Genomic DNA, 12520 nt, shown 5'->3' with positions numbered 1-12520 from the left:
AGAGCAGGAATTGGGGGTTTACTGGTCCATCCACTCACATAAGTGTGATTCATAAGGTTGGCACAATCTGGAACTACAAATAAGAATAATAAAATGAGATATAAACATGGGGGATCTGCAACAATGCCTAAAAGCCAACATAAGAGAGTAAACCAGGTTAAAGAGACAAAAGATAAAAATACAACTAAAACTGCTGGGATGGATAATATATAAAAATATAACTAAAAATCAAGCAATATGACAATGAGAGGTGAGGTGTGGTGGGAAAATAATGCTAACTGTTGGGATTGGTACCTATATATAGGCTCATTCTTACACAGCAGAAAAATCTCATTAGCTTCTATGTCAGTTGCTTCTGCTGCTGCAGTCAAGTGGCTTCTACATTGCCTGCACTAGTCACTTCCATGTCCTGCTGTCCAGGTTGGCACTGTGGTTGCTGGTCCTACACATGAGGTCAGTAACTTATTACTGAGTTCATTTCTGCCTGGAATCCTCCCCAAATTTACAATTTTTTCCCAGTCCCATGAGTTTGTTTAATGTAGCTGTGATTGCCCATGACTGACTGGCCTGACCGCCATACATTTATGTTCTCACAATTATGTGAGGACACCACTTTCCACAACTGCAGCTTTTATTTTAGTATGTCATCCTTGTAGTATTTGTAAGTTAGTAGGCCCTACTGTTATTCATCTTGGTGGTACCTGAAGATGAAGCTTTAAGTTTGAAACCGGTCATGGGATAAATTAAGAAAATTACTGGCGGATTTTTATCATATAAGTATGTTCCACAGTTGTGGATGTTCACCTGCCCAATATTTTGTACCTGTTTTACGATATCAGGGAATAACTTTCATGGTACTACAGGCAGCTGTAGAGGGCAAAGGCTATCGAGAAGGAATGGAGTAAGTCAAACATATAATTAAGGATATGGGCTGCAAGTGCTACTCTGAGATGAAGGTGCTGGCAAAAGGCAGGAAATTAGTGGTGGATTGCATCAAAACCAGACAGAAAACTGATGACTCAAAACAAATTTTTTTAATAAGAAAGTGAAGAGACAGAGATGTAGGTGACTGTATTACATATATTATGATTGGTATTTTTTTTAGAAGACTGATGACTCAAAAAATTTTTAATAAAAAGTGAATAAAAGGAGATGTAGATGTCAGTTATATGTATAGCATATCAGTATTTTATTGGTAACTGGCTTTGAACCCAATCCTCCAATTCCAATAATTGTACTTTTTCATGTTTGTTAATGTTTTCGCAGTTTGCCATCCAGTTCTTGTCATATTTATGTGTGGCAACTCAGTCTGTATTTTAATGATAATGTTTTACTAGGTATTTAATTTGAGAAACCTAATATTGCAAGAGGATTACACTTCTGTAGTGTATTGAGCTTGTCTTCTTTTATTGTGTGTCATTCTCCTGTTAAATAGTTTCATAGATGCATCTGTGACTTTTAAAGCCAAATGTTCTTGAAAATGGGCTGAGACCTAAAACATGTTGAGCTTGATGGAATGTGAAAGGGGAATTAAACTGTCAAGATGGATTCATTATTTCTTATATTTTTTGTAGTAGTTTGAACCTATCTTTTCCACTTTGTTATGATTTACTCATCTCTAACGAGTGTACTGCCTTCCTCAGGAGTACTGGGGACTAGACATGAGACGTGGCATGGAGCCAGCATGGGATTTGCATGGCCAGTACTCGACGGATGTGTTCACCTCGGAGGCGGTGCGGCTCATACAGAGCCACAATGCGTCACGGCCCCTCTTTCTGTATGTGGCCCATGCTGCTGTCCACTCAGGCAATGGTTACAACCTACTCCCTGCACCTGACAAAACCATCATGAAGTTCGACAACATAGCTGACTACAACAGAAGGCGATTTGCAGGTAAACCCTTAAATTTGTTACTGTTCCTCAGGTCAATGATAACAATGATCACCAATATGAAGTCTATTCTTACTGAACTCGTATAAGTGTGGAAGACTGAGCTAGATATGCTCAATATGTACAGGATTTAAGGAAAATAAGAAGGCTGATTCCATTACTGTTGATGCTGCACTGAGGGAAATGGAAAGTGCTATCCAACAAAACACCAATCCCATATTTATCAAATTTTGCGGTGATGTTTATTGTATAATGGATACTAAATCATTAATATTTCATACCATTTGGAACTGATGTCCATCATCATCATCAGTATGAGGTGTGATGTCTACAGGCACAAATACACTCGTTTGCATTGTGGCAGGGAAGCACACAATCTCCAAATGTCATCTTGAGGAATCCCTTGCCATTCCTGAAACACACCCTCTGTCATTCCATGAAGAATCTTGCTGGAGACTAATATAGAAGTATACGTCATCCCATCACATTCCAGACATGCCCTATGGGTAACAATTCAGGAGACCATTCACATTAGTCAAGTATCCTGCATTCCTCAAGGCATTTGTAGTGTGAATTGTGGTGTGGGCCCTGCACTGTCCTAATTGAATGTGCCATTTGGTTACCTGGTTATGAAAGGTATGCAACAGGCTTCACCATTCTTGTCATATACTAGGAGTATTCAACCTCCTTTTAACAATTACCAAAGCTATTCTGTTGTCATATTGAATAATCACTCTCACTATGATACCAGAAGTTGGAGAGGTATGTGTTCGAGAATCACTGCATCCCGTAATCCTTCACCAGATCATCTAAGGACTCACTGATATCATCCTGACCATCAGAATGAGAGGTGAGATTCACCACTGACCACCATAGCATCGCATTCAATGTACCAGATGACTCTGGGTGAGTACCATGCAAGCCTCTGTTGTGTGTGATACAGTGTCAGCAGTAAATGACATATGGTAACTCAAGATCTCAATCCAGCTTCTGGTAATATGTTTCCCACAGTATCAGCAGACACTATGCCTGCAACTCCTGTCCAGATTTCATCTGTTGTCATAAGTCAACTCGTCAGAGCCAGTTGAACAAACATATGATCTTCTGCTAGGACATATCCTTGCCCCACTGTTTTGCTTGAAGTCAAAAAAATGGTTCAAAATGGCTCTGAGCACTATGGGATTTAAGTTCTGAGGTCATCAGTCCCCTAGAAGTTAGAACTACTTAAACCTAACTAACATAAGGATATCATGCACATCCATGCCCGAGGCAGGATTCGAACCTGCGACCATTGCAGTTGCGTGGTTCCAGACGGTAGTGCCTAGAACCACTCAGCCACCTCGGCCCACCTGCTCCATCTCGTAACTACTCCTTCTACTGCCATTACGCTACAGCCAATTGTGTATGCAGCCTTTTGGTATGCTGTTCTCAAAACTCTCATACCAATGATCTGACCTTCCTCAAAATCCAAAATATGGTGACGAGTTACACATGTATATGTGTCATTTTATCTAAGAAGTTCCAGTTCTAATGTACCATTCAAATTTAGCATGCAGCTAAAATTTGATATTTGTTGGTGATCTGATTGTATGAACTCAAAATATATCACCAAGAGTGAAAACAATTCGATGGTAAATCAGAATTGAAACTGATTTATTTTATGAAATTTACTTATTTTTGGGGACTGAATTAACTGTTGCCTAGGTACATTCTTCAATGATCAGTAATGTAACTCCAGATTCTGTTTAACTTTTTGTTTATTGCTTTAAAAGAATACAAGACTTTCAAGTCATTCTTCAGTTACTCATTTCATAATTCTTATTGAACTGTATATTTCATTTTATCATATTGCACAAAACTAAGAGTGAAGTGTCTACCAAAGGCTCCCCATAAAAACTGCTCACAAAAAGCTTCCCATGTGCAGTCTGGTTGTAATGTTTGAACAATTAATGTTTTACATAGCACTATTATGTCATTTACAGAACTGAAGTTGCAATTAGAAGTTTCGTGTAGTGTAACTTTTTACAAGATCAAAGAAATCTTTGACATAATTACAGTGTGGGTTAGATGACTTTTTTAAGATGAAGATCTAAGAATTAACATAGTCAGACAACCACTTAACAATATTTCTTAATTGTGTTTTATTTGTTATGACGTTTTTACTAGAATTTACTAAATGTCCCTGTCTACTTTCAAATATTATAATTCAACATTTTTAAGATAAGCAAATAATAATAATGCCTGATTCCAGTAACTGATGATGAAATGGTTTTTGTAGAATGTTGTATCAAAGTGAACATGTATCAAAATTAATAAATTAATTAATAAAAAAACAAAATGGTGCTTATATGGCCCTAAAGAAGATATAAGGTTCACATGCAAGTGGAAACAAAGATGAAATGTATTCACACTTGAAAATATGATTAGACTTCTGCTGCACAATTTATCAGTGACATATGAAAATTTGTGCTACACTGGTACTTGCACCCAGATTTTGCTCTTTATGCCAGCAGTCACCTTAGCCTAATCAGCTATCTGAACATGCCTTCTTGAACAACCCAAACCTCCATATGTCACCGTGTGCCACATCCTGTACTTGCACAGTTGCTCCGATTCCCGCACAGGCGGAGACTTACACTGATGAGCGACAACATTCTGACCACTGCCTACAGCAAGATTTAATGCTGCCTGATGATGCTGTGGGGACACGACAGTCTAAGGAATGCATTTAAGCAGACCGTAGGTGAATGGGGAATCATTCTAGTGACAATATAGGCCGCAAATTGGGAAATCAGCTAACATAAGTGCCTTTGACAAAGGACAGGTTATGGCCTGGCACCTGGAAAGAAACATTTTGAAACAGCAAATTTCATTAGCTGTTCGTATGTTACTGATGAAAGCATCTGTGGAAAGCAGTTGAAGGATAATGAAGCCACACGTAAGTGGAAATGTCTCGGAAGTCCATGCCTCAGCACAGAATATGGAGTTTGAAGGTTTTCCCTCTCCAAAAAGCTAGGTAGGTGACGATCTGCAGCAAATTTGCTGACAGAGTACAGTTCTGATGCAGGCAAAAGTGTTTCAGAGCACAGTGTTCAGTACACATTGTTGAACTAGGGGCTCTGCAGCAGCGACTGCATGTGTTCCCATGTTGACCAAACAACATTCCCAGTTATAATTGCAGTGGGCAATAGGATCATTGAGTCTGAGCAGTGGAGCAATGAAATACATCCGGTCAAATTGCTTATGTTTCTTGTTACACTAGCTCGATGGTCATTTCTGGATAGGCTAATGGCTGCTGGAAATCTGCAGTGTGCCAGAGGTAGAGGCCGGTGGTGGCATTATTATGCTATGAGTAGGGTGACCAGATGCAATTGTTTAAAAAGGAGGACAAACAGCTTCAAAAAGGAGGACAAAGGAAGAAAAAAGAGGACACATCAAACGGGTCAACTGCAGATGAGGATACCACCCATCAGCTTTGGACAAGTCACGTGACTACCGTGAATTACCGGTAACACTAGTAGTTAATTGTTACTGATAGTCAGGTGGCGGTTAACTGAGCAATACAAAAAAAAATTAAAAGTATTGATTGTGGTGACAGTGTGGTGTCAATTGTTTTGTTATGTCAACAACATGGAATTGTTCACAAAACGAAAAACCATTCACCTCCCTTCATTCGACGCATCGCTACCAACATCTACAATTCAAGCAGCAGCTGACGACATGTAAAATGCACTTTAACCTCCCAAATATAAATAAATTGAATGACTATGAAACAATGAAATAAAACATGACAGTTAATCTGTCAAGTTATTTCTTACCTTTATTGGCCACTGAGACGTACGTTCCAACTCCACATAGCTTACATTCCACTTCAAATTCATTTCTCCCTTTCCTAAAGCCAGATATTTGCAGGAAAGGACATCAGAAAATGTACACTTTTGTTTAGGCATAGCCAAATATTTTACGTAACTCACTCGGTTAAAAATTACACTCACAAATCACACGTGCACTACAGGAAGCCAAGCCAATACAAAGTGAAGATACAAAACAAAAATTTTAAATAATCGATATTTGCATTCGCTTATAGGTAGATCAACGATAACATCAATGATCCTGGTGCCACCTACTAACACTGCCTTCATGCGTGTTTATCACAAATGCTGTGCCAATAGTTAAAGTATTTAAGAAAAGAGCAATAGAACGGGACGAATTGTAAATTTAACTGTATTACGCTAAACTTTGCGAAAAAGCCGGACACTGTAAAAATCCGCCCGGACGAAGGGCTGAAAAGGAGGACATGTCCAGATTAATCCGGATGTCTGGTCACCCTAGCTTTGAGGGTGGTAACTGAAGGCACTATGACAACTGTGAAGCATGTAAACATTATTGTCGACACTTATATCACATCATGCTTAATGTCTTCTCCCAAGTGGATGGAATCTTCCAGCAGGATAACTGCCAACATAACAAGGCAGGAATCATATTGCAGTGGTTTCAGGAACATGACAGTCAACTCACATTGCTGTCTTGTCAACCAAATTTCCTTGATCTGCACCCAATGCAACACAACAAAACTGGGACACTATCGAATGCCAGCTCTGCAGCAACATACCACCAGCCTGTAATTTACAGAAATTTTGTGACCTGCTTGTAGGCACCTAATAACACATACTTCTGTAAAACTACCAATTAAAACACAGACATTGCAAAATAGAAATGAGCAAATTAGCAGTTATTTGTGCTATACGTGTACAACATGCAACTAAAGGATCATGTTGATCATCAATCCTGGTATCAGTAATTGTATAATGTTGTTTCTTGGTGTGCCATGTTACACAATAACTTCAGACACATTCAACAGCCATCACATACTCATATTTCTTCATCAGTAGAGACAGTCTTTTTTGTACTGAAAATAAGCTCGCATAAGGATGAAATTTTATCCACATATCCCACAAGCATGGCTCCTGAAATATCAGTCTGGTAGCCTTTGGTCAAGGTATTCATAGTGTAACACTTTCAATCACTGTCAGTGTATGTATTGAAAATGTATTGATGGTTCAGAAGTTTAACAGAAATTCACTGTAAAAGGATATGAGTGATAAGATTTACTTATGATATCGCTAGCCTCCATGAAAGTGTGAAAGGATCAAAGGAACCACTGAGTGAAGTCAAGTCTGCTGAGGACAGGATATGGTCTGAGATTAAACTCAAGTAAGACAAATATGCTGAGGAGTAGCAGAAATGATATTGGTCACAACATAAAAAAACTGGGGACTACATAATGCACAAAGTGAAGGAATTATGCTACTATGGAAGTAAAATAATGTGTGACAGATGAAACAAGGAGGATATACGCAGATTAACACAGGCAAAGAGAAGAGAAGTGCTATACATAGATGTTGCGTAATAAGTGGTCTGATAAGACAAGAAACAAAGAAGTTATTTGCAGAATTGGTGAGGAGATGAATATGTGTAAAAACTAATTAGAAAAAGAATCAGCATGAGAGGAAATTGTGGTGGGTGGGCTGCACCAAATCAGTCAAACTACTGATGGCATGCTTCCCCCTCCCTGCGCCCAAAATATCTAAATCCATTGCCATCATCTAGTACATGGGTGAGGCCTGTTTGGATTCATCAGGTCACCTATTCCTTGGACTTTCCCAATTTCTTTGCCTTTAGGTCTATTGCCAGTAGCTTCTATTGGTAGCCACTTGCTGTCCATTCAAAGGATATGGTTGAATCATTTTTCATTGTATTTTTCTAACATTGAGAAGGCTATTTGTCTTTTGGCTTATTCATTGTGGATGTGGTCTAGTCTGATTCAGCTTTCCATTCCTCTCTGAAACTTCATTTCTATGGCTCAAATATCACGAATTCAAATCAGAGAGAGGAAATGTTGGGATTAGTATACAGAGAAGCTTCATCCTGTAGGAAGTAAACAGTTTCTCTAGTACTTACAGCTGGTGGAAAACAAAGATATGGTAAAGCAACTATGATGCTATCTGGCATTGATGGAATAACTTTAATGACTACAGTTCTGTGATGTGGAAGGCAATAAAAAACCACCGCATTCTCTTTTACTACTACATATAGTTCTCTGCTAAAATTTCTTGATCACTTTTTCACAGATAAAGTAGTCCAGAGATAAACTGCTACATATAGTTCTCTGCTAAAATTTCTTAATCACTTTTTCACAGATAAAGTAGTCCAGAGATAAACTAGTCCCCATTTGGTTTACAGGATGGAGTCTATAGGTATGAGCTATCAGACAAAATGATAGTGCTAATAATTAGGGCGGTCATGTGCAATGTTGTATCACTAAGGCAGTGTGGGAAACTCTAAAGGCAGCAATGGAAACAGTGTAAACAGGTATTCTGGAACCAGTTAGATGTAACAGATGTGATGGAATTTATAAACTGAGGATGATGGCTTTATTCATACATGGTCAAATAATGGTAGGAGTAAAAATGATAATGAATAGGGAAACAGGTAATACAGTAAAGTGTTATAAGCGGCAAACAGAAATAACAGATTCTGTAATCATACAAAAACAGATAACAACCAGAGATGTGGATGAATGTTAGATTGAAAATGTATACAACAATGTTAATGAATATCACATTGAGATGGGAATTAAATCATAAGGGGTTAGTGATATGTAGTTATTTGTGCAGATAAGGAACTGAAAACAGTGGGTGATTTCAATCTTGCTCAGTAAATTGAGAGGGAAGAAAGATTAATAGAGCTTTATGCTTGGCATGAACCTTCAAATAGACTATATTTTGGTAAAACAAAGATTCAGAAATCAAGAAATAACTGCAACAGTTATCCAAGTGCACATTACAATCATAATCATACCTCATTTCTGGATTGGTCGACGATTTTTAATACACACTGTGGCCCAGATTCTCATCCTTCCTTGTAACCAATATGACTAGGAAAAGCAGCTATTGATCCTTTTCTACCTCAACAGTAAATTTAATGTCAGCTTTGAGGCTGTTAAGATGTCTTAGGAAGTCATCAAGCTGTTCTTCACCATGGCTCCACACAGTGATGTCATCAATGTACTTGTACCACACCTCATGTTTGAAAGGTGCCAAGACCATCATCTGTATTTTTAAATGCTCCATAAATAAATTGGCAACCACTGGACTAAGTGCACCACCCACAGTGATACTTCATATGAACAGCTGGAAGGCATCATCTGATGGTGCGAATTCCTTCATGGATCATTTCGAAAGGCAAGTGCTGGATTCGGCATGTTATAAACTTAAGACATGGAACAGGTATGTCAACAACACAATGATAATGTGGAACAATAGCTTAATGACTTCCTAAGATACCTGCAAGTTCTACATCCCAAATTAAATTTGCTATGGTGATAGAAAAGGATTAACAGCTATGCTTTTCTGATGTGCTGTCTGATATGCCCTTCCACCTACAGCTAAATGTACAATGGCAAAAGTGCCATTAATTTAAGATAATTATTTTAGAATGTGGGGTTGAAAAGGATTAACAGCTATCCTTTTCTGATGTGCTGTCTGATATGCCCTTCCACCTACAGCTAAATGTACAATGGCAAAAGTGCCATTAATTTAAGATAATTATTTTAGAATGTGGGGTTACAGCAGGAAGAGAACATCAAATTTATTAAATACTAAGCAAGTGATTGCATGTTGTCTTGGATTGGCAAAAGGTTTAGGTCATAATTCAAACTCTGGAAAGATACATCATATTTCCTATCATGTAAACTTATACTGTCGATTATCAAACACAGCATCAAAAGTGCACACTCACTCACTGAAATCTAAAACATATATGGCTGAAAATCTGATATAAGACTGATACACATTATCTACTTCCATTACTTCTTCTAGTACAATCTTGGCACTGGTCATTATGCACACAAGTAACAATTGAAGATAAGTCACTCAGTATTACTGTTTTCTGCACATACTGATTTACAATCAAGCAATGAATATTTACCAAATTTTAAATGTGACAATATGTTCTACATAGACAAATAAAATATCTGAAATAATACCTTCTGTTAAACATAACTTTCCTGTGCATAAATTCATAAAGTTCTATATTTAAACAGTGACATAAGAGATATAAAAATCATCAATAAAGAAATTAACCAATTTTGTTACTTCCATTTACAGATGTCTCGGTAGTGAAATATGACTTGAAAATCATGTTGAAGATTATGAATGTTTGAAATGTTTACATTTTGACTGACTGATTATGCAACTTTCCAGAAATTTCTAACTGATATATTTGCTTATTATATACAGAAGTTTCACTGCATAAAACAATGCCTTAACTGAACAGAAATATGTATACAGGAATCTTTGATTTGTATGATTTCATAATTTTGCATATGAAATGAGATGATGAACTTTGCAGTTATTTAGTTACTATAAATGTTCCTAAATAAAAATATGTGTGGCAAAGAAAAAAAAAAAAAAAGAAAAAGGAAAACAAATCAGAAGTAATACAATGTGTCAAAATTTGCAGTGCGTCATATACATTTGAAATGTGTATCACCTACTCCTACAACAATCTGGTATCAGGTATTTCATTACACTCCTCATCAATTACATCCCAGATGAGTATGAGAAATGGTGAGAACATAGGTCACAAGACTTTTGGTCAGGTGAATACAGGGTTATAAATACAAAATCAAATAGGGGTAATGCAGGAGTAGGTTTAATAATGAATAAAAAAATATAGGATTGCGGGTAAGCTACTACAAACAGCATAGTGAACGCATTATTGCGGCCAAGATAGACACAAATCCCACGCCTACTACAGTAGTACAAGTTTATATGCCAACTTGCTCTGCAGATGATGAAGAATTTGATGAAATGTATGATGAGATAAAAGAAATTATTCAGGTAGTGAAGGGAGACAAAAATTTAATGGTCATGGGTGACTGGAATTCGACAGTAGGAAAAGGCAGAGAAGGAAACATAGTACGGGAATATGGATTGGGGCTAAGAAATGCAAGAGGAAGCTGCCTGGTAGAATTTTGCACAGAGCATAACTTAACCATAGCTAACACTTGGTTCAAGAATCGTGAAAGAAGGTTGTATACATGGAAAAACCCTGGAGATACTAAAAGGTTTCAGATAGATTATATAATGGTAAGACAAAGATTTAGGAACCAGATTTTAAATTGTTAGACATTTCCAGGGGCAGATGTGGACTCTGACCACAATCTATTGGTTATGAACTGTAGATTAAAACTGAAGAAACTGCAAAAAGGTGGGAATTTAAGGAGATGGGATCTGGATAAAGTGAAAGAACCAGAGGTCATACAGAGTTTCAGGGAGAGCATAAGGGAACAATTGACAGGAATGGGGGAAGGAAATACAGTAGAAGAAGAATGGGTAGCTTTGAGGAACAAAATAGTGAAGGCAGCAGAGTATCAAGTAGGTAAAAAGACAAGGGCTAGTAGAAATCCTTGGGTAACAGAGAGATACTGAATTTAATTGATGAAAGGAGAAAATACAAAAATGCAGTAAGTGAAGCAGGCAAAAAGGAATACAAACATCTCACAAATGAGGTCAGCAGGAAGTGCAAAATGGCTAAGCAGGGATGGCTAGAGGACAAATGTAAGGATGTAGAGGCTTATCTCATGTGGGTTAGGATAGATACTGCCTACAGGAAAATTAAAGAGACCTTTGGAAAAAAGAGAACCACTTGCATGAATATCAAGAGCTTTGATGGAAACCCACTTCTAAGCAAAGAAGGGAAAGCAGAAAGGTGGAAGGAGTATATAGAGGGTCTATATAGGGGCAATGTTCTTGACAACAATATTATGGAAATGGAAGAGGAGGTAGGTGAAGATGAAATGGGAGATATGATACTGCCTGAGGAGTTTGACAGAGCACTGAAAGACCTAAGTCGAAACAAGGCCCCGAGAGTAGACAACATTCCATTAGAACTACTGACAGCCTTGGGAGAGCCAGTCCTGACAAAGCTCTACCATCTGGTGAGCAAGATGTATGAGACAGGCGAAATTCCATCAGACTTCAAGAAGAATATAATAATTCCAATCCCAAAGGAAGCAGGTGTTGACAGATGTGAAAATTACCGAACTGTCAGTTTAATAAGTCACAGCTGCAAAATACTAACGCGAATTCTTTACAGATGAATGGAAAAACTGGTAGAAGCTGACCTTGGGGAAGATCAGTTTGGATTCCGTAGAAATGTTGGAACACATGAGGCAATACTGACCCTACGACTTATCTCAGGAGATAGATTAAGGAAAGGCAAACCTACGTTTCTAGCATTTGTAGACTTAGAGAAAGCTTTTGACAATGTTGACTGAAATACTCTCTTTCAAATTATAAAGGTGGCAGGGGTAAAATACAGGGAGTGAAAGGCTATTTACAATTTGTACAGAAACCAGATGGCAGTTATAATAGTCGAGGTGCATGAAAGGGAAGCAGTGGTTGGAAAGGGAGTGAGACAGGGTTGTAGCCTATCCCCAATGTTATTCAATCTGTATATTGAGCAAGCAGTAAAGGAAACAAAAGAAAAATTCAGTATAGGAATTAAAATCCATGGAGAAGAAATAAAAACTTTGAGGTTCGCCGATGACATTGTAATTCTGTCA

At 37.7% G+C, this 12520-nt stretch overlaps 1 protein-coding gene across 1 annotated transcript in view; it reads left to right on the top strand.

Annotated features, from left to right (window-relative positions):
• The window catches only part of LOC126251791 (arylsulfatase B), a 346307-nt gene that overhangs the window by 283684 nt on the left and 50103 nt on the right, over positions 1 to 12520 (top strand). Inside the window, exon 6 of the mRNA XM_049952418.1 lies at positions 1644 to 1893. Coding sequence (XP_049808375.1) covers positions 1644 to 1893 — 250 coding nt within the window. The remainder of the gene's footprint in view (positions 1 to 1643; positions 1894 to 12520) is intronic.

The sequence above is a fragment of the Schistocerca nitens genome, chromosome 4 (assembly GCF_023898315.1).
Source record: "Schistocerca nitens isolate TAMUIC-IGC-003100 chromosome 4, iqSchNite1.1, whole genome shotgun sequence".
NCBI lineage: Eukaryota > Metazoa > Arthropoda > Insecta > Orthoptera > Acrididae > Schistocerca > Schistocerca nitens.
This window is presented reverse-complemented; position numbering and strand designations above follow the sequence as displayed.